This window comes from Melospiza georgiana, chromosome 31, assembly GCF_028018845.1.
Source record: "Melospiza georgiana isolate bMelGeo1 chromosome 31, bMelGeo1.pri, whole genome shotgun sequence".
NCBI classification, from domain to species: Eukaryota; Metazoa; Chordata; class Aves; order Passeriformes; family Passerellidae; genus Melospiza; species Melospiza georgiana.
Window position 1 is genome coordinate 3688333 of NC_080460.1, and position 21044 is coordinate 3709376.

Here is a 21044-nt window from a genome sequence, read left to right on the forward strand (position 1 = left end):
AGACACCGGGAATTGGAATGGGGGCAGATTTGGGGATCCCCCTGCTCGCCGCAAGGTGGGGACACCGGGAATTGGGGGTGGGAGTGGGTTTGGGGACCCCCCTTTCTCACCACAAGGTGGGCATGGGGGAATTCGGGACGAAGAGTGAATCTGGGGACCTCTTTGCTCCAACAGAGTGGGAACGCGGGGAAATCGGGGTGAGGGGAGAATTTGGGGACCCCTGCTTGCCGCAGGGTGGGAACAGGGGGGGATTTGGGGTGGGGATGGATTCAGGGACCCCCCAAAATCTCTCTGGTCGCCATCCCCTCGCAATAGAGCCGGCACGGGCGTGCCTGGGCGGCACCGCGGGCTCGCTGAAGGTGTCGGTGCGGGTCGGCTTTGCGGGCAGGACGGTGAGCGCGGGGCCGGGAATTTGGGGTTCCGGGCGGGCAATTTGGGGTGCCAGGAGGGGAATTTGGGGTGCCCCATCCTTTTGGGGGGCTCACGGCTGTCCCTCCGCAGCTCTGCACCCGCGGGGTCCCCGCCGAGGCCAGCCCCGAGTGGAACGAGGTTCTGTCCTTCCCCCTGCGGGTGAGGAGCGCCCCCGGCCCCAAACGGGGGCACCCCAAAAAGCGGGGGACGCCCCCATTCCCGCAGCCACAGCGGGCGCTGTTCTGTCCCCGCAGCTGCCGCCCATCTGCGACGAGATCCTGCTGGAAATCCTGCGTGGGTGAGAGGGGGACACCCCCGGGCTTGGGGGACACCCTGCGGGTTTGGGGGACACCCCCGGGTTTGAGGGACGACCTTCAGGTTTGGGGGCTCCCGAGGGTTTGGGGGGACACCCCGTGGGTTTGGGGGACATCCCCGAGGGTTTGGGGGGGACATCTCCAGGATTAGGGGACACTCCCCGGGTTTGGGGGACACCCCGCAGGTTTGGGGGACTCTCGAGGGTTTGGGGGGACATCCCTGGGATTGGGGAACACCCCCACGGGTTTGGGGGGATATGCCTGTGATTGGGGGACACTCCTCGGATTTGGGGACCTCCCCACATTCGGGGGACCCCTGACGGTGTCCCCCCAGGTCGTGCCGGAGCAAAGCCCTGGGCAGGGCCACCCTGCGGCTGTCCCAAATCTCCCGGGAGCCCAAGGAGCTCGAGGGTGAGCGGGGCCGTCCCTTTTTGGGGTCCCCATTGGCCAGAGCCCACCCTGAGCCCCCCTTTTTCTGCCCCCAGAGGGGACCCCCGGCTTCTCCCCCTCCTTCGGGCCCAGCTTCCTGCCCTTCTACGGCCCCCGGCCGGACGCTGCCAGGGTATGGAGCAGGGTTTGGGGGAAATGGGGATTTTGGGGGGAAAATGGGGTGTCTGGGGGGGAAATCGGGAGTTTTTGGGGCAAAGGAAGGGTTTCTGAGGGCTGTGGGATGTGTGGGGTGGGGATGGGGCAATGCAGGAGGAAATGGGGGCGTTGGAGGGGAACGGGGTTGTGGGGCTCGTCAGTGAGGGTTTGGGGAGCGGGAAAGGGAGTTTGGGGTGGTTTCAAGGGCGGTGGGAATTTTGGGGTGAAATTTTGGGGTGGGGGAAACAGAGAATAGGGTGTGAATAGGATGGGGAACGGAGAACAGGGCATTTGAGGGAAAACGGGAATTGTTGGAGCAGGACTTTGGGGGACAATGGGACATTTGGGGTGTAAATGGGGTGGGGAAATGGAGAATGGGGTGAAAATGGGATGGGGGAAACAGAGAATGGGACATTTGAGGAAAAACAGGAATTGTTGGGGCAGGACTTTGGGGGACAATGGGACATTTGGGGTGAAAATGGGATGGAGAAAACAGAATGGGGTGAAATGGGATGGGGGGAAATGGAGAATGGGGTGGAAATGGGATGGGGTAACAGAGAATGGGACACTTAAGGGAAAACATGAATTTTTGGAGCAGGACTTTAGGGGGGACAATGGGACATTTGGGGTGTAAATGGGATGGGAAAAATGGAGAATGGGGCAAAAAGGGGATAGAGAAAGCAGAGAATGGGGTGAAAATGGGGTGGGGTAACAGAGAATGGGACATTTGAGGGAAAACGGGAATTGTCGGGGCAGGACTTTGGGGGACAATGGGGCAGGACTTTAGGGGACAATGTGGGGTGAAAATGGGATGGTGATAACAGAATGGGACATTGGAGGGAAAACAGGAATTGTCGGGGCAGGACTTTGGGGGACAATGGGACATTTGGGGTGTAAATGGGATGGGAAAAATGGAGAATGGGGCAAAAAGGGGATAGAGAAAGCAGAGAATGGGGTGAAAATGGGATGGGGTAACAGAGACTGGGACATTTGAGGGAAAAAGGGAATTGTCGGGGCAGGACTTTGGGGGACAACGGGGCAGGACTTTAGGGGACAATGTGGGGTGAAAATGGGATGGTGATAACAGAATGGGACATTGGAGGGAAAACAGGAATTGTCGGGGCAGGACTTGAGGGCACAACGGGCAGGACTTTAGGGCACAATGGTGCATTTGGGGCGGCCCCCACGCCCCGGGCTCGTTCCCCAGGACTCGGGGCCGGTTTTCCGGGGCCGGCTGCTGCTGGAGCTCTGCACCCACACGGGGACCCCGCCGGGGCGGCAGCGCGACGCCGTGGCCCCGGTGGACGCCGAGCGGGCGCAGGTGGGGACACGGCGGGGACACGGCGGGGACACGGCGGGCCGGTGCCACCCTCGCCGCGCGGTGCCAGCCGAGCGCTTTTGGGGTCTCTCTCGCCGCAGAGCCGCCTGCCCCGCTGCCAGCTGGGGCTCTGCGGGGTTTTCTACTCGGCCACGGCCGTGCCCGGCGGCGCCGAGGCGCTGAGCCTGGAGCTGGGCATGGGGGGCACCGCGGCCGCCACCGCGCCCGCCCTGCCCGCCTTCGACGGTGAGCGGGGACAGCCCGGGGGGCGCCGGGGCCATTGTCACCTCCCTGGGGACACTGTCACCTGCCCCCGGGGTGGGGGAACGGGGGGAAAGGGGCGGTGAGACGGCGGGGGAGGGATTAATTGCTGGTTAATTAGGGTAATTGTTTAATTATTGGAGGGTTTGATCTGCGCGTGTGGGAGGTTTGGGGTTATTTGGGGGGATTTTAGGGTGTTTGGGGGATTTTGGGTTGTTTGGGGGTGTTTTGGGGGATTTGGGGGTGTTTGGGGTTCATTCTGGGTTACTTGGGGGTGATTTGGGATGTTTTTAGGGATTTTAGGCCGTTTGGGGATGGTTTGGGGTGATTTTGGCGGTGATTCTGGGGTGATTTTGGGGTGTTCTGGGGCACTGCCAGGATGCCCTGGGCTGAGGTGATTTTAGGGTGATTTGGGATGGTTTTTTGTGGGATTCTGGGGTGATTTGGGGGTATTTTGGGGTGCTGCAAAGACACCCTGGGCTGAAGTGATTTTGGGGGTGTTTTTGGGGTGTTGGGCACATGGATTGGGTGTCACTGGGTGATGTCACCTGTGGATCAAGGGGACAATTTGGGAATCTCAGATGATGCCGTGGCGCCTCCCGGGAAGCCCCAGCCGCCCCTCAGCAGCGTGGCCAGGTCCGTCCTGACCCCGAATTTCCCGACTTTCCCAAATTTCCCGGATTTAGGGAACCTCTACCACTACCTGCCGTGGTTTGGGGACAAACCTGTGGCCGCTGTCACCTCGCAGTGGGAGGACGCCGGGCACCGCTGGGACAGCCTGAACCTCCTGCGAGCGCTGTGCCAGCACCTGGTGAGACCCCAAACCTGGATGGGGAATGATCCCAAATCCGGGTGGGATTGAGCCTGAATCCAGGTGGGGATGATCCCAAATCTGTGTGGGAATGGTCCCAAATCTGGATGGGGAATGGTCCCAAATCCAGCTGGGAATGATCCCAAATCTGGGCAGGGATGATCCCAAATCCGGCTGGGACTGATCTCAGATCCAGGTGGGAATGATCCCAAATCAGGGTGGGATCAATCCCAAACCCATGTGGGAACGGTTTGGGATGGGATTGACCCCAAATCCAGCTGGGATGGAGCGGGATTGACCCCAAATACATTTGGGAATTGTTTGGGGTGGAATTGACCCCAAATCCATTTTGGAACAGTTTGGGCTGTGACTGATCCCAAATCCGTGTGGGAACAGTTTGGAGTGGGATTGACCCCAAATACATTTGGGATGGAGTGGGATTGATCCCAAACCCGAGTGGAAATTGTTTGGGGTGGAATTGACCCCAAATCCCTTTGGGGACGATTTGGGCTGTGACTGATCCCAAATCCGTATGGGAACAGTTTGGGGTGGGATTGACCCCAAATCCAGCTGGGATGGAGTGGGATTGACCCCAAATCCATTTGGGAATGGTTTGGGCTGTGTCTGATTCCCAAATCCCTATGGGAATAGTTTGGGGTGGGATTGACCCCAAATCCACTTGGGAATATTTTGGAGTGGGATCGATCCCAAATCCATTTGGGGACATTTTGGGGTGGGATTGACCTCAAATCCCTTTGGGAACTTTTTGGGCTGTGAAAGATCTCAAATCATTTTGGGAACAGTTTGGGGTGGGATTGACCCCAAACCTGAGTGGGAACAGTTTGGGGTGGGATCGATCCCAAATCCATTTGGGGCCATTTTGGGGTGGGATTGACCCCAAATCCCTTTGGGGCCATTTCTGGGGCCGTTCCCAGGAGGAGAACCTGGCCAAGCTGCAGGGACACCACGGGGACGCCAGCGGGGACATCGGGGTGAAGCTGCTGCAGGAGCTGGAGCGGGACTGCGAGTGAGAGATCCCAAATCCCAACATCGGGGTTTGGGGCCGGGGCACCCCGAATCTGGGGGGGGAAACGGGGCTGGCAGTGGGGTTTAGGGGATTTGGGACACTTTGGGACATTTTGGGAGGGGAGGGAGCATTTGTGGTGGAAATGGGATGAGGGGGACTGGAGTGATTGGGGTGGAAATGGGGTTTTTGGTGGGAGGATGGAGCGTTTGGGGGAGAACCAAGGAATTGTTGGGGCAAAGAATTTTGGGGGTGAAATTGGGGACTTTAGGGTGATCGTTTGGGTTTCAGGGTGTTTTGGGATGTTTTGGGGTGATTTTGGGTGGGTTTGGGCGCTGCAGGGCTGCCCTGAACTGGGATGTTTTTGAGTTGATTCTGGGATGGTTTTTGTGGTAATTTTGGGATGTTTTTTGGGGTGATTTCGGGTTGATTCTGGGGTGGTTTTTGTGGTAATTTTGGGATGTTTTTTGGGGTGATTTCGGGTTGATTCTGGGGTGGTTTTGGGGTGATTCTGGGATGTTTTTGGGGCGATTTTGGGCTGTTCTGGCCCTGCAGTGCCGCCCTGAACTGGGATGTTTTTGAGTTGATTCTGGGATGGTTTTTGTGGTAATTTTGGGGTGATTTTGGGATGTTTTTTGGGGTGATTTTGGGTTGATTCTGGGATGGTTTTGGGTTGATTCTGGGATGTTTTTTGGGGTGATTTTGGGCTGTCCTGGGCCCTGCAGTGCTGCCCTGGGCTGGGGTGGTTTTGGGGTGATTCTGGGATGGTTTTTGTGGTAATTTTGGGGTGATTTTGGGATGTTTTTGGGGGTGATTTTGGGTTGATTCTGGGATGGTTTTGGGTTGATTCTGGGATGTTTTTTGGGGTGATTTTGGGCTGTCCTGGGCCCTGCAGTGCCGCCCTGGGCTGGGGTGGTTTTGGGGTGATTCTGGGATGGTTTTGGGGCGATTCTGGGATGTTTTTTGGGGTGATTTGGGGCTGTTCTGGCCCTGCAGGGCCGCCCTGGGCTGGGGTGGTTTTGGGGTGATTCTGGGATGTTTTTGGGTTGATTCTGGGATGTTTTTGGGTTGATTCTGGGATGTTTTTTGGGGTGATTTTGGGGTGATTTTGGGCTGTTCTGGCCCTGCAGGGCAGCCCTGGGCTGGGATGGTTTTGGGGCGATTCTGGGATGTTTTTAAGGTGATTCTGGGATGTTTTTGGGGTGATTTGGGGTTGATTCTGGGGTGGTTTTGGGGTGATTCTGGGATGTTTTTGGGGCCATTTTGGGCTGTTGTGGCCCTGCAGGGCCGCCCTGCAGTACCTGGAGGAGCAGCCCGTCCTGACCGCCCTGGACCAGCAGCTGCGGAGCTGCCGGCGGCGCCTCCTGCAGCGGCTGCAGCGCGAGGCCAGGGCCGACGGCGGCCGCGGGGACGCCCTGGGGACGGTGGCCCGGGGGTGGCTGCGGCGCGCGGCCGCGCTGGCCGTGGAGGTGACACCGAACCCCCAAAGTGGGACCAACCCCAACGCCACCGCGCTGAGGCCGGGTCCCCGTGGGGCTGCTCCCGTCCCCGTCCCGGTGCCACTCTCACCCCTGTCCCCGTGTCCCCACAGCCCCAGGCCGGTGTCCCCGACGTGCAGCTGTGGCTGCTGCGGGGCCAGGCGCGGGTGGCCTCGGCCCGTGTCCCCGCCACCGATGTCCTGCACTCCCCGCACGGCCCCGGCGCCAGCGGCCAGCTCTGCGGGAGGATCGTCACCCTGTTCCTGGTGGGAGCTCCTGCTGTCCCCTGGTGTCCCCTCGGTGTCCCTTGGTGTCCCCTGCTGTCCCTCGGTGTCCCCTCTGTATCCCCTTGGTGTCCTTCTGTGTCCCCTCTGTGTCCCCTCTGTGTCCCCTGCTGTCCCTCTATGTCCCTCCATGTCTCTTTGGTGTCCCTCTGTATCCCCTTGGTGTCCTTCTGTGTCCCCTTGGTGTCCCCTGCTGTCCCTCTGTGTCCTTCCATGTCCCTTTGGTGTCCCTCTGTGTCCTCTTGGTGTCCCCTCCGTGTCCCCTCTGTGTCCCCTGCTGTCCCCTTTGGTGTCCCCTGGTGTCCCTCCTTGTCCCCTCCACGTCCCCTCTGTCCCTGCTCCATGTCCCCTCTCTATTCCCACCTCATCTCCCTGCTCTGTGTCCCCCCATGTCCCCTGTCTGTCCCCCCTTGTGTCCCCTGTCTGTCCCCCCTTGTGTCCCCGCCCCAGGTGATGCTGTGCCCCACTCTGTGTCCCACTCTGTGTCCCCAGGGCTGCGGGGACAGCCAGGCCCAGGTGCGGGTGTGGCTGTGGCTGGGCCGAGTGGCCGAGAGCGGCGAGCTGGCCGGGCTGCTCGGGGGGAGCCTGCGCTTCTACTGCCAGATGGTGGGGACAGGGATGGGGACAGCGAGGGGACAGGGACGGGGACAGTACAGGGGACAGCATGGGGATGGTGGGGACAGGGGTGGGGACAGCATGGGGACACCACAGGGGACAGCTGAGGACATGGGGATGTGCAGCGTGGACAAGGGAGGGGACAGAACGGGGAGAGTACAGGGGACAGCATGGGGACAGCAGGGACAGGGGAGACAGGGTGGGAGGGGACAGTGGGGAGGGGACAGCACCTGGGAGGGGACACCTGGGAGGGGCCAGCACCCACCAGTGTCCCTAAGGGCAGCCCAGTGTCCCCAAGGCCAGCACAGTGTCCCTAAGGCCAGCCCAGTGTCCCTGAGGCCAGCCCAGTGTCCCTAAGGGCAGCACAGTGTCCCTAAGGCCAGCCCAGTGTCCCTAAGGCCAGCCCAGTGTCCCTGAGGCCAGCCCAGTGTCCCTAAGGGCAGCGCTGTCCCCGCAGTTCGAGAACCAGACGCGGCTCTTGGGGACGTGGGGGCCCCGGCGCTTTTGGGGGCGCCCCGCGTTCTCCGACAGCTCCGGCCGGGCCCTGCCCCCCCCGGAGGAGCTGCGGCCCCCCAAGGGATGGAGCTGGGACGGGCCCTGGAGCGTGGAGCGGCCGCGGCGGCGGTGAGCGCGGGGCACGGCCACCCCTGTCCCTGCGGGGGCGCGGTGACACCAGGGGTGTCCCCAGGGTGTCCCCAGGGTGTCCCCAGGGTGAGACCAGCCGTGTCCCCAGGGCGCCAGCACGGGCAGAGGGCGCAGGGACCGTGGTCCTGGAGGAGCTCTACGAGAACCAGAGCCGAGAGCCCGGTGGGGACTGGACCAGCACGGCCAGCACGGACGCTGTGAGTGGGGGACAGCGTGGGGACAGCGTGGGTGGCACCGGAGTGTCACTGCTCAGCGCCCGCCTGGTTTTGCAGAAGGGAGTGGCAGTGCCACCAAAGGAGGAGGTGGCATGTCCCCAGGGCTGGCACGTCACCAGTGACTGGCAGGTGGACACGGAGGGGGCTGAGGATGAGGACGGTGAGTGGGGGGTCCCTGGTGGGCACAGCAGGATGGGGGTGACGGGGATGAAGGTGACAAAATGGGGGTGACAGGGACACGGTGGCAGGTACATGGTGGCAGGGACGCAGCCGAGCCCTGTGTGTGCAGGTTGGCACTACGGGGTGGGCACGGAGGACGGCAGCCCCCCGGCAGCGTGGCACAGCGAGGGACAGCAGTGCCACACCCTGCGGCGCCGGCGCTGGCTCCGGGTGTGCCACAGGGACAGCGACGGCTGGGCACAGGACACGGACACCTGCAGCAGCCTGGTGACACTCGCGGGGACAGGGATGGGTGGCAGGGTGGGGGTGACGGGGATGGAGGTGACAAAGAGGAGTGACGAGGATGGCGGGTGATGGGGATGAGGCTGGCAGTCCCCGTGCCGCTCTGTCCCCGTGTCACCGTGTCCCCGTGTCCCCTCCAGGACCCCGAGGAGCTGTGGGAGGATGAGGCCTGGCAGCCCGAGTGCTTCTGGGGCTGCACCTTCCAGCCCAAGGTCCCGGCCGGGCCCCGGTGCCGCCGGCGGCGCTGGCAGCGCTGCCTGGTGCCCGCCGAGCCCGGGGCCGCCGTGGCACCGCTCTTCCTGCTCCGGGGAGCGCCGGTACGAACGGGAGGGACCCGGGGGGACAGGAGGGACCCGGGGGAACGGGAGGGACCCAGGGGGACGGGAGGGACCCGGGGGGACGGGAGGGACCCGGGGGAACGGGAGATGTGGAGACGGAAGGGAGGGAAGAGGGAGGGACGGAGCCCTGGGGAGCGGGGCCGTGAAGGGACAGTCGCACACGGGACAGAGGGACAAGGGGACAGCAGGGTCCCCCCAGCCCAGCCCTGTCCCCTCCCAGGACACCGAGGAGCCGGCTCAGGACAGTCCAGAGGTGGCCCTGCAGCAGCCACTGCCCTTCATCCTCTGCAGCTTCCAACGTGAGCCCGGGGCCGGGAGTGACCGGGAGGGACCAGAGGGTGACCGGGAGTGACCAGAGGGTGACCGGGAGTGACCAGGGAAGGACCAGGAGTGACCGGGAGGGACCGGGAGTGACCAGGGAGGGACCAAGAGTGACCAGGAGTGACCGAGAGGGGCCGGGGACTCGCATCCCCCCCTGACCCCCGGCTGTCCCCAGGCCCCAGCCGCTTCCAGCTCCGCTGTTACATCTTCCAGGCGCTGGATCTGGCGCCCGGCAGCTCCAGGACCTCCATAGGTGAGACCCCTCCCGTCCCCGGACGCCGCCCCGCCGGCAGCCCCGGCGCTGACGCCGTCACTGTCGCTGTCCCCAGATGCCACCGCGCACGTGTCGTTCGTGTCCCTGAGCCAGCGCACGGGGACGGCGCGCGGGGCGCTGGACCCGCGCTGGGAGCAGACGCTGCTGTTCCCCCGGGTGCCGCTGTTCGGGGACCCCCGAGGCGTCGGGAGGGACCCCCCGGCCGTGGTGGTGGAGGTGTGGGACCAGCGGGGACAGGTACGGGACACTCCGGCCATGGGGAGGGAGGGATGGGAGCAAAGGAGGGGATGGGGAATGGGGGATCAGGGATAAGGACGGGGGATCAGGGATGGAGGGATGTGAAAAGAGAGGGAGGGAGGGAGGGAGGAGAGAGGGAAGGGTGGGAGCAGAGGGATGGATGGATGGATGGATGGATGGATGGATGGATGGATGGATGGATGGATGGATGGATGGATGGATGGATGGATGGACGGGACATTGATGGATGGAGGGACGGATGGATGGATGGAACATGGATGGAGGAACAGGGGCTCAGGGATGGAAGGACAGAGGTCAGAAATCAGGGACAAGGGGATGAGAGATGGAAGGATGGAGATGTCAGGGATGGAAGGACAGGGATCAGGGATGGAAGGACAGGGCTGTCAGGGATGGACGGACAGTTTGGGGCTGTCAGGGCTGGAGGGGCAGGGATCAGGGATGGAAGGATAGGGCTGTCAGGGATGGAAGGATGGAGCTGTCAGGGCTGGAGGGGCAGGGATCAGGGATGGAGGGGCAGGGATCAGGGATGAACAGACAGCAGGATCAGGGATGGAAGGACAGGGCTGCCAGGGATGGAAGGACAGTTTGGAGCTGTCAGGGCTGGAGGGGCAGGCACAGCCCCGGCCGGGCCAGCCCCTGCCCCGGCTCTCCCCGCAGGGCCCCGCGGTGCTCCTGGGCCGCTGCGTGTGCTCCCCGCGGGTCTGGCTGGACGCGGCGCTCCGGGAGCCGCCCCGGCTCCAGCCCCACGCGCTGCGGGGCCCGCGGGGCGCGGCCGGGGAGCTGCTGGCGGCCTTCGAGCTCCTGCAGGAGCCCCAGGTGAGGCGGGGACGCTGGGGTGACACAGGGTGGGTGACGCGGAGGGCACCCAGGCCCGGCGTGGCATTGTCACCGTGTCCCCTCCCCACGGCAGGACGGGTCCCCGGCTCCGCTCGGCCCCCCGCCCCTGAGCAAGGACGGGTTCGGCATCCCCCCGGAGCTGCGGCCGCGCCTGCACTGGGTGGCGCTGGAGGTGGGAGCCACCTGCGGGAGGGGACAGCGCGGGGACAGCCGGGGGGACAACAGGGAATGGGGTGGGGATAAACAGGGAGTGAGGAATGGGATGGAGGTGGGGCTGGCATGGGGACAGGGATGGGACAGGGATGGGACAGGGATAAAGGTGGGATGGGGACAAGACTGGAGATGCAACCTGGGCGTGGCAGCGGGTGTGGGCAGAGCTGAAGCTCATGGGGACGGGGACAGCGACAAGGACAGGTGATGGGGACAGAACAGGGACAAGAACAGGAGCCAAGATGAGCGCGGGCACAGAGGGGAGGAGGCAAAGGCAGCACAGGAGCGGGGACAGGGTCCGGGATGGGGACACGGACGGGGACAGCACCTCGAGGCCCCGGTGCCAGGCCCGTGTCCCGCAGGTGCTGGCCTGGGGGCTGCGGGGGCTGCGCGGGGCCGTGCGGGAGCCGCGCCTGGAGCTGCAGTGGGGGGAGCAGAGCCTGTGGACGCCCCCGATCCAGGACGTGGCCACCAACCCCAACTTCCCCAGCAACGCCTTCCTGCTCACCCTGGTGAGGGCGGGGGCGGGCCCGGGGGTGGCTGCGGTGGCCGGGCCGTCCCTGATCCGTCCCCGGCCGTGCCCGCAGGCGCTGCCCGAGCAGGAGCGCTTCGTGCCGCCCATCCGCCTGCGGCTCTGGCACCGCGCGGGCGCCGAGCGGCGGCTGCTGCTGGGCCAGGCCTGCGTCAGGGAGCTGGGCCGGTACCGGTGCCCCCCGCCCTGCCAGGAGCCCGGCAACAGCTCTGACACGGTCGTGTCAATGCCAGGTACGGCCCGTGCCATCCCTGCCCGTCCCTGGTGCCACCTGTCCCATCCATGGTGCCACCTGTCCCATCCCTGTCCCATCCCTGGTGCTACCTGTTCCATCCATGGTGCCACCTGTCCCATCCCTGCCCATCCCTGGTGCCACCTGTCCCATCCATGGTGCCACCTGTCCCATCCCTGCCCATCCCTGGTGCCACCTGTCCCATCCATGGTGCCACCTGTCCCATCCCTGCCCATCCCTGGTGCCACCTGTCCCATCCATGGTGCCACCTGTCCCATCCCTGCCCTACCCCAGCTGTCCCCAACCCCATCCCCGCTGTCCCCTCCCTCATGCCCGCTGTCCCCGTGTCCCTCAGACGAGCTCCTCTCCGTGCCCGCCTCCTCCAGCCCCTGCAGGCGTTGGTGTTCCCGGTTCCTGGCCATGTCCCCGGCCAGGATGGCTCAGGTGAGTCCCCCTGCGCACCTGGCACCAGCCCTGGCACCGCTGGGCGATGGCACCGCCCGGCCCCGTGCCTCGGTTTCCCCAAGAGCCCTTTGCTCCCTGCAGGACCTGCTGGGCTACCTGAGGAGCAGGCGGGCTGAGGATGAGGTGGGCACAGGAACGGGGACGGGGCACAGGGGATGCCACCTGTGCCCACCTGTGCCCACCTGCTCCTGCTCCCCACCAGGACGAGGAAGATGAAGACGAGGAGGATGAGGACGATGAGGAGGAGGAGGAGGAGAGGGACTGGTGGAGCAAATTCTACGCGTCCATGGAGGACAAGGAGCCCAAATCTCCATGGGGAACCAACGGGGACAGGCTGAAGGTGAGCCGAGCCTGGGATGGGCACAGGGACAGGGACAGGGACAGGATGGGGACACAGAGAGGGACAGGACGGGGACAGGGACAGGATGGGGACACAGAGAGGGACAGCTGGGGACAGGGACAGGGAGGATGAGGGGAGTGAGTGAGTCCAGGGAGCGGGATGAAGCTGAGGGGGACAGGGATGATGATGAGGATGAGGAGGGAATGGGGACAAGAGATGGGGATGAAACTGAGTGGATAAGGGATGATGATGAAGGTGGGGACAAGGACAGGGACGATGATGAAGGCGGGGAAGGGAACAAGGATGAGGATGAGGAGGGAATGAGGATGAGGAGGGACTGGGGACAAGGATGAGGATGAGGAGGGACTAGGGACAAGGATGATGACAAGGAGGGAATGGGGACATGGATGAGGAGGGACTGGGGACAAGGATGAGGAGGGAATGGGGATGAGGAGGGAATGAGGATGAGGAGGGAATGGGGACAGGGATGAGGATGAGGAGGGACTGGGGACAAGGATGAGGATGAGGAGGGACCAGGGACAAGGATGAGAAGGACCCCGGGCTGCCGTGGGGAGCTGCCCTGGATCTGGCCCTGCCCCGCAGATCTACGGCTGCGAGCTGGAGGCCGTGCCCGAGTTCCAGGCGCTGCAGGATTTCTGCCAGAGCTTCCCCCTGTGCAAACCCGGCCGCGCCCCCGAGCCCGTGGGCACCTTCAAGGTGGGTGAACCCCCCCCCCAGCACGGGACCCCCGGGGGCGGGCGGGACCCCCCGAGGCACGGCGGGGTCTCTCAGGGGCTGTTCCGCATCTACCCCGTGCCCGAGGGCGCCGCGGCCCCGCCCGGCCCGCGCTGCTTCCAGCGGCTGCCGCCCGCGCGGCCCCAGCCCTGCCTGCTGCGCGTCTACGTGGTGCGAGCCTTCGACCTGTCCCCCCGCGATGTCACCGGCCTGGTGAGGACAGCGGGCACCCGCGGGGCGCGGCGGGGCGGGGCGTGCCCGGTGTCACCTGCCCGGTGTCCCCTCCTGCCCCCCAGAGCGATCCCTACGTGCGGGTGGCGCTGGGCAAGAGGACGCTGGGGCAGCGCGACCACTACGTGCCCAACACCCTGGAGCCCGTCTTCGGCAGGTGGGCACGGGGACGGGGGCTGGTGGCACTGTCACCCATAGGGAGGGTGGCCCTGGTGGCACCGTCACCTCCAGGGGGCACTGGGGGCGCTCACCAGGTCGCCATTGCCAGTGCTGTTGTGCCACCAGATCCCTGTGCCATTCCCTGTGTCACTAGCTGAGCCATTCCTTGTCCTGCCATGTCCCTGTGTCCCCACCTGTCCCACTCCCTGTTCCCCCAGCTGTCCCATTCCGTGTGCCATCACCAGTGCCATGTCCCTGTGTCCCCTCCTGTCCCACTCCCTGTCCTGCCCTGTCCCTGTGTCCCCACCTGTCCCATTCCCCATGTCCCCAGATGTCCCACTCCCTGTGCTGTCATGTCCCCTCCTGTCCCATTTTCTGTCCTGCCCTGTCCCCACCTGTCCCGTTCCCTGCCCTGCCATGTCCCTGTGCCACCACTTGTCCCATTCCCCATGTCCCCAGATGTCCTGCTCCCTGTCCTGCCATGTCCCCTCCTGTCCCATTTTCTGTCCTGCCATGTCCCCACCTGTCCTGTTCCCTGTCCTGCCATGTCCCCATGTCCCCACCTGTCCCATTCCCTGCTCTGCCCTGTCCCTGTGTCCCCTCCTGTCCCATTTTCTGTCCTGCCATGTCCCCACCTGTCCCATTCCCCATGTCCCCAGATGTCCCACTCCCTGTCCTGCCATGTCCCCTCCTGTCCCGTTCCCTGCCCTGCCCTGTCCCTGTGCCACCACCTGTCCCCACGGGTGTCCCTGTCCCCGTGCCACCCCCGGGCTGACGGCGCCGCTGCCCCCAGGATGTTCGAGCTGACGGCCACCATCCCCCTGGAGAAGGACCTGCGGGTGACAATCATGGACCACGACAAGGTGCCCCCGGACCGGGAGATCGGCAGCACCACCATCGACCTGGAGGACCGGCTGCTGTCCCAGCACCGCGCCCACTGCGGGCTGCCCGGCCTGTACCACACGTGGGTGGCACGGGGGGACATGGGGGGCACAGGGGGACACGGGGACACAGGGGGACACGGGGAGGAACAGGGAGGGACATGGAGGGGACACGGGGAGGGGACACAGGAGGGGACACAGGGGGGCTGGGACGGCACAAGGCGGGGACACGGTGGGACTGGGAGAGGGGACAGAAGGGGACACGGAGGGCAGGACAGGAGGGGACACAGAGGGCACAGGAGGGGACGCAGGGCACAGAGACACAGGGAGGGGACACGGGGGCACAGGAGGGGACATGGGGGGCTGGGAGGGGGGACAGGAGGGGACACAGGAAGGGGGCACAGGAGGGACAGGAGGAGCTGGGAGGGGGCACAGGAGGGGACATGGGGCAGGACAGGAGGGGACACAGAGGACACAGGAGGGGACACAGGGAAGAGGGCAAAGGAGGGACAAGGAGGGACACTGGGAGAGGCGACAGGAGGGAACGTGGTGGGCACACGGGGGCACAGGAGGGTGGCACAGAGCGGGCACAGAGGGATGGCACACAAGGAGGGACAGGATGGGGGGCACAGAAGGGTTTGGGGGGCACAGGAGGATGGAGAGGGGCACAGGAGGATGGAGAGGGGCACAGGAGGATGGCACGGAGTGGGCACAGAGGGATTTGGGACACGAGGAGGGACAGGATGGGGAGGCACAGGAGGATGGAGAGGGGCGCAGGAGGATGGCACGGAGTGGGCACAGAGAGCCAGGGGCTGGCACAGAGAGCCAGGGGCTGGCACAGAGGGCCGGGGCGGGCACGGGGCTCGCTGCCAGCGGAGCAGAGGTGCCACTGGCGTGTCCCCAGCGCGGGCCCCGCGTGCTGGCGGGACCAGCTGTGCCCCAGCCGGGCCCTGGAGCTGCTGGCGGCCGCCCGGGGGCTGCGCGGGCCCCTCTTCAGCCGCGGGGGCACCGCCCTGAGCCTGGGCGGGCGGCGCTTCCTGCTCAAACACTTCGGTGAGGGGGCAAGGGGGGCCCGGCGAGGGTCTGGGGGGGTTTGGAGGGGTCTGGGAAGGGTTTGGGGTGGATTTGGTGGAGGTTTGAGGGGGGATCTGGTGGGGATTTGGGGGGTCTGGAGGATGTTGGGAGGATGTGGGCAGGGTCTGGTGGGGGTCTGGGGGGTTTGAGAGGGTCTGGGGGGGTTTGTGGGAATCTGAGGGGGAGGGTTGGGGGTTCTGGGTGGGATCTGGGTGGGATCTGGGTGGGTCCAGGGTATCTGGAGTAATCTGGGGGTGTTGAGGGGATCTGGGTGGGTCTGGGATAATTTGGCAGTGTTGGGGAGATCTGGGGCCTCTGGGATAATTTGGGGGTGTTGGGTGGATCTAGGTGGGTCTGGGGAGGATTTGGGGGATCTGGGTGGGTCTGGGGTGGGTCTGGGGTGGATTTGGGGGATCTGGGTGGCTCTGGGGTAATTTGGGGGTGTTGGGAGTGTCTGGGGTGGGTCTGGGGAGGATTTGGGGGACCTGGGTGGGTCTGGGGAGGATTTGTGGGATCTGGGTGGCTCTGGGGTAATTTGGGGGTGTGGGGGGGATCTGGGTGGCTCTGGGGAGGGTTCGGGGCTGTCTGTGGGGTGACAGCGGCCCGGTGTCCCAGAGCGGCGCCACCCCCCGCCCCGCCACGCCGGGGCCCCCCGGGAGCGCCTGGCCCTGCACGTGCTGAACCTGTGCGAGCTCGTCCCAGAGCACCTGGAGACACGCGGGCTGCAGAGCCACACCCGGCCCGGCCTCGAGCAGGTGACACCGGGGACAGCGGGGACACCACGGGGACAGCAGGGACAGTGACATCGAGGGGACAGAGACACCGGGGACAGTGACACCGGGGGGACAGGGACACCACAGGGACAGCAGGGACACCACGGGGACAGCGGGGACAACATGGGGACAGTGACACCGGGGACAGCGAGGACACCAGGGGGACAGTGACACCAGGGGGACAGCGGGGACACCACGGGGACAGCAGGGACATCACGGGGACAGTGACACCGGGGACAGCGGGGACACCAGGGGGACAGCGGGGACAGCATGGGGACAGTGACACCGGGGGGACAGCAGGGACAGCATGGGGACAGTGACACCGGGGACAGCGGGGACACCACAGGGACAGTGACACCGGGGACAGCGGGGACACCAGGGGGACAGCGGGGACAGCGGGGACAACATGGGGACAGTGACACCGGGGACATCACAGGGACAGTGACACCGGGGACAGCGGGGACACCACGGGGACAGTGACACCGGGGACAGTGACACCGGGGACAGCGGGGACATCACGGGGACAGTGACACCAGGGACAGCAGGGACATCACGGGGACAGCAGGGACATCACAGGGACAGTGACACCGGGGGGACAGGGACATCATGGGGACAGCAGGGACATCATGGGGACAGTGACACCAGGGACAGCGGGGACACCACGGGGACAGTGACACCGGGGGGACAGGGACATCACGGGGACAGTGACATCATGGGGACAGTGACACCGGGGACAGTGGGGACATCACGGGGACAGTGACACCGGGGACAGCAGGGACACCACGGGGACAGTGACACCGGGGACAGCAGGGACAGTGACATCGAGGGGACAGAGACACCGGGGACAGGGACACTGGGGATGGGGACACTGTGGAGACAGGGACACCGGGGATGGGTGACAGGGACCATGGGGTGACAGGGACACTGGGGTGGGTGCCAGGGACCCCAGGAGTGGGTGATGGAGCAGGGAGGGTGACAAGGACAGGTGCTGAGGGGACAAAGGGACCCTGCAGTGATGAGGAGCCCGGGGCATGGGGACAGCGAGGGGACACTGGGGGACACTTGGGGACACTCGGGCCGGTGCCAGCCCGTCCCGGTGTCCCCAGGGCAAGGTGCAGATGTGGGTGGACATCTTCCCCACCAGCCTCGGCCCCCCCGGGCCCCCCGTGAACATCGACCCCCGCCAGGCCGAGGGGTGAGTGAGGGATGGGCCACCCCCGTGGGGACAGGGCCACTCCCGTGGGGCAGGGCCAGCCCAGCAGAAGGTGACAGACCCGTCCCTGTCCCTGTCCCTACGAGGTACGAGCTGCGCTGCGTGGTGTGGAACGTGCAGGACACGGAGCTCAGGGACATCAACCTGCTGGGCCAGCGCATGAGTGACATCTACGTGTCCGGGTGTGTCCCCGTCGTGTCACCTCCCAGCTCCTGTCCTGCTCGCCCCAGAGCCCCCGGCAGGTCCTTTGTCACCGCAGGGTCCCCAGGGTCCCTGTCACGCCAGGGTGTCCCCATCCGTGTGGGCACAGGGGTGACAGCGGTGTCCCCTGCCAGGTGGCACAAGGGGCTGGAGTGGCACAGAGGTGACAGGAGTGTCCCTGCAGGTGGCTGGATGGGCAGGGATGGGTGCAGGGATGGGTACAGTGTCCCCTGGGGTGGTGGCACACGGGTGACAGCGCTGTCCCTGTCCCCGCAGGTGGCTGGACGGGCTCCCCGAGCAGCGGCAGCACACCGACATCCACTATCGCTCCCTGGACGGCCGCGGCGCCTTCAACTGGCGCTTCGTGTTCCCCTTCGAGTTCCTGGCGGCTGAGAAGCTCTGCGCCATCCGCCGCAAGGTCGGGGGCACGGGGAGGGGACACGGCCCGGGGACACGGCCCGGGGACACGCGTGACCTTGCCGTGTCCCCGGGCAGGAGCACGTGTGGAGCCTGGACGAGACCCTGCTGAAGGTGCCGCCCAAGCTCATCCTGCAGGTGTGGGACAATGACAAGTTCAAGGCGGACGATCTGCTGGGTGAGAGACCCTGTGACCACCGGGGGGACACTGCAGGGGACAGGGGACAGGGGACAGCCAGTGGGGACAGGGGACAGCCGGTGGGGACAGGGAGCACCCATTGGTGGTAAGGAGCTCCCACCAGTGACAGGGAGCTCCCAGCGGTGATAAGGAGGACCCATTGATGATAAGGAGCTCCCACCAGATGGTAAGGAGCTGCCACTGGTGACAGGGAGCCCCCACTGGTGATAAGGGGGACCCATTGATGATAAGGAGCTCCCACTGTTTATAAGGAGCTCCCCTAGGTGACAAGGAGCTCCCACTGGTGATAAGGAGGACCCATTGATGATAAGGAGCTCCCACTGTTTATAAGGAGGATCCATTGATGATAAGAAGCTCCCACCAATGATAAGGAGCTCCCCCAGGTGACAAGGAGCTCCCACTGGTGATAAGGAGGACCCATTGATGATAAGAAGCTCCCACCGATGATAAGGAGCTCCCATTGGTGACAGGGAGCCTCCACTGGTGACAGGGAACGTCCAGTGGTGATAAGGAGGACCATTGATGATAAGGAGCTCCCCCAGGTGACAGGGAGTTGCCATTGATGATAAGGAGCTCCCATTGGTGACAGGGAGTTCCCATTGATGATAAGGAGCTCCCATTGGTGACAGGGAGTTGCCATTGATGATAAGGAGCTCCCCCAGGTGACAGAGGCGTCCCCTGGCCTGTCCCGCAGGGATCCTGGAGCTGGAGCTGACCCGGCTGCCCCGCCCGGCCCGCAGTGCCCGCCTGTGCCGGGCCTCGCCGTCGGAGCTGCCCTGGCTCTCGTGGCCCTGGTTCTCCCTGCCCCTCTTCCTCCGGGCGCGGCTCTCGCGGGCCTGGCTCTCCCTGGCGCGGCTCTCCCGGCTCTGGCCGCCCCTGGCGCGGCTCTCCCGGCGCCTCTCCCGCCGCTGGTTCCGCGCGCGGGCTCTGCAGCCCCTGAACCTGTTCCGCAGGCGGAGGGCGCGGGGCTGGTGGCCCTGCACCATGCACGAGGACGGCGGCCAGCGCCTCTCGGTGGGTCGGGGACGGGCCGGGGACACCCACACGGGGCTGGGGGACGGCGGGGACGGATCCAACCGCCCCCACCCCCCCGGCCTTGCAGGGGAAGCTGGAGCTGAGCCTGGAGCTGCTGTCGGCGCAGGAGGCCGAGGAGCGGCCGGTGGGGAAGGGCCGGGAGGAGCCCAACAAGCACCCAACCCTGCCCGAGCCCAGGTGAGCCGGGGACAGCAGGAGGGGACAGGGGACAGGCTGAGCCCGGTGTCCCCCCAGGAAGGGGACGGGCGGTGGCCGAGCCCGGTGTCCCCGGTGGCTCAGCCCGGTGTCCCCGGTGGCTCAGCCCGGTGTCCCCGCAGGCGCCCCAAGTCCTCGTTCCTGTGGCTGACCTCTCCCCTCCGCCTCATCCGCTACGGCGTGCGCTGGCGCTACCTGCTGTGGCTCGGGCTGGGGCTGGCGGCGCTGCTGCTGCTCCTGCTGCTCCATTCCTTCTTCCCGGTCAGCACCGCCCCACAAACTCCCGCTGTCACCCCTGAATGCGCCCTGAGTGCCCCTGTCCCCCTGCAGAGCACCCTCAGGGTGAAGGTGGCTGAGGCGCTCCCGCTCCTGCCGGCCACGAAGCATCCCCGGACTGAAGGCTGAGGAGGAGCCGCCGGTTCCCGGATTTCCCGGCTCTGAAACCCCTCCCGAGCTGCTCTGGATGTCCTCGGTGGGATCTGCAGCGGGGATCGCCCCCGGGACGCCGGGGGAGCTGAACATCCACGCTCCCTGCTGAACAAAGCCGTGTCCGAGCAGCACCGGAGCGTCGTCCCCGTCTCTGGCGGCTTGAGGGGGGCACGGACACCCTAAGCCCAGCCCCGACCCCAAATTCAGCCCCACCCCAGTCCCAGCTCTGCCCCAATTCCTGCCCTAACCCCAACAGCATCACCAGCCCCGGTGCCCCGGGCGGGAGGGAGGGACGGGGGGGCGGTGCCCGGTGCCGGATCGCGGCGGGATGCGGAGGGGAACAGCCAGGCGGGTGCCCTGAGCGCGGGGCCGGGTCGGGGGAAGGACGGACACGGGCGGGAGCATCCCCCGGGGGGCTACGGATAGTGGATACCGACTGAGCATCCCCCGGGACAACGACTACGGACACCGAGGCAAAGACTACGGACACCGAAGCAACGACAACGGGCAGCCATGCCCGCTCTGCACCGGAGCCGCCCGTGCCCCATAGCGCGGGCCGGGGAACACCGGACACCGACAGGAGGATCCCCGGGCCGAGGAGGGCGGAGATGCCCCAACCCCGGTCCCGGTGCGAGGCGAACGCTCCCGGTGACCGGGCCCGGGGCGCCCAGGCCCCGCCCCTCCCGGAACGCTCTCAGCCAATCACATCGCTCCGTCCCGCTCCAGCCCCGCCCCTCATTATTTGCCAACAAAGCCCACCGCTCCGTGCCCCGCCCCTCATTGTTGGAGCTCGGCTCCCATTGGCTGCGGCCGAGAGGGCGGGGCTACGCCTGCGTATATAAAGCGGCGGTGGGCGCGCACGGCTCAGTTCGGTGCTGGCGGCGGCGGCAGAGCGGGACAGCAGGATCGGTACATCCAACACCGGAGCACCGGCAGCGGCCGGACCCCCGGAACCGCCAGCCCAGAGCCCCGACACGGGGCGGCCGTGGTGGGGAGGTTGGGAGGGATCGGGATCCGCCGATGCGCCGCTTCTCGCCGCCCCTGCGCCTTTTCTCGCCGCCGCCTTCTCGGTACCGGCCCCTCCAAACGGGAGCGGGACCGGCACCGGGACCACCCCCGGCTCAGCAAAGGTAAGGAGCGAGACCCGCCGGGGCACCGAGGGACCACGCCGGGCTCCCGGATCGGGGGCTCGGCCACCGCCCCGGCCTGGCCAAGGTAAGGGGATGGAGAACACGGCACCCCTAAATTGGGGGGTCGGACACCACCCCCGGC

The 21044-nt window shown here is 65.6% G+C and overlaps 1 protein-coding gene across 1 annotated transcript in view; it reads left to right on the forward strand.

Annotated features, from left to right (window-relative positions):
- The window catches only part of FER1L5 (fer-1 like family member 5), a 23579-nt gene extending 3831 nt beyond the window's left edge, over positions 1–19748 (forward strand). Inside the window, exons 12-52 of the mRNA XM_058042322.1 lie at positions 117–234; positions 316–392; positions 502–570; positions 666–709; positions 1060–1136; positions 1211–1287; positions 2518–2631; positions 2730–2874; positions 3576–3700; positions 4636–4727; positions 6010–6193; positions 6316–6468; positions 6979–7092; positions 7559–7725; positions 7835–8121; positions 8251–8462; positions 8564–8740; positions 8982–9060; positions 9258–9335; positions 9412–9593; positions 10272–10430; positions 10525–10623; positions 11024–11426; positions 11781–11869; positions 11972–12013; positions 12093–12230; positions 12834–12947; positions 13023–13178; positions 13262–13353; positions 14149–14319; positions 15141–15289; positions 15926–16065; positions 17190–17278; positions 17383–17478; positions 17774–17915; positions 17993–18092; positions 18808–18932; positions 19047–19127; positions 19216–19325; positions 19466–19604; positions 19674–19748. Of these exons, the coding sequence (XP_057898305.1) occupies positions 117–234; positions 316–392; positions 502–570; positions 666–709; positions 1060–1136; positions 1211–1287; positions 2518–2631; positions 2730–2874; positions 3576–3700; positions 4636–4727; positions 6010–6193; positions 6316–6468; positions 6979–7092; positions 7559–7725; positions 7835–8121; positions 8251–8462; positions 8564–8740; positions 8982–9060; positions 9258–9335; positions 9412–9593; positions 10272–10430; positions 10525–10623; positions 11024–11426; positions 11781–11869; positions 11972–12013; positions 12093–12230; positions 12834–12947; positions 13023–13178; positions 13262–13353; positions 14149–14319; positions 15141–15289; positions 15926–16065; positions 17190–17278; positions 17383–17478; positions 17774–17915; positions 17993–18092; positions 18808–18932; positions 19047–19127; positions 19216–19325; positions 19466–19604; positions 19674–19748 (5280 nt within the window). The remainder of the gene's footprint in view (positions 1–116; positions 235–315; positions 393–501; positions 571–665; positions 710–1059; positions 1137–1210; positions 1288–2517; positions 2632–2729; positions 2875–3575; positions 3701–4635; positions 4728–6009; positions 6194–6315; positions 6469–6978; positions 7093–7558; positions 7726–7834; positions 8122–8250; positions 8463–8563; positions 8741–8981; positions 9061–9257; positions 9336–9411; positions 9594–10271; positions 10431–10524; positions 10624–11023; positions 11427–11780; positions 11870–11971; positions 12014–12092; positions 12231–12833; positions 12948–13022; positions 13179–13261; positions 13354–14148; positions 14320–15140; positions 15290–15925; positions 16066–17189; positions 17279–17382; positions 17479–17773; positions 17916–17992; positions 18093–18807; positions 18933–19046; positions 19128–19215; positions 19326–19465; positions 19605–19673) is intronic.
- Positions 19749–21044: the final 1296 nt, after the last annotated feature.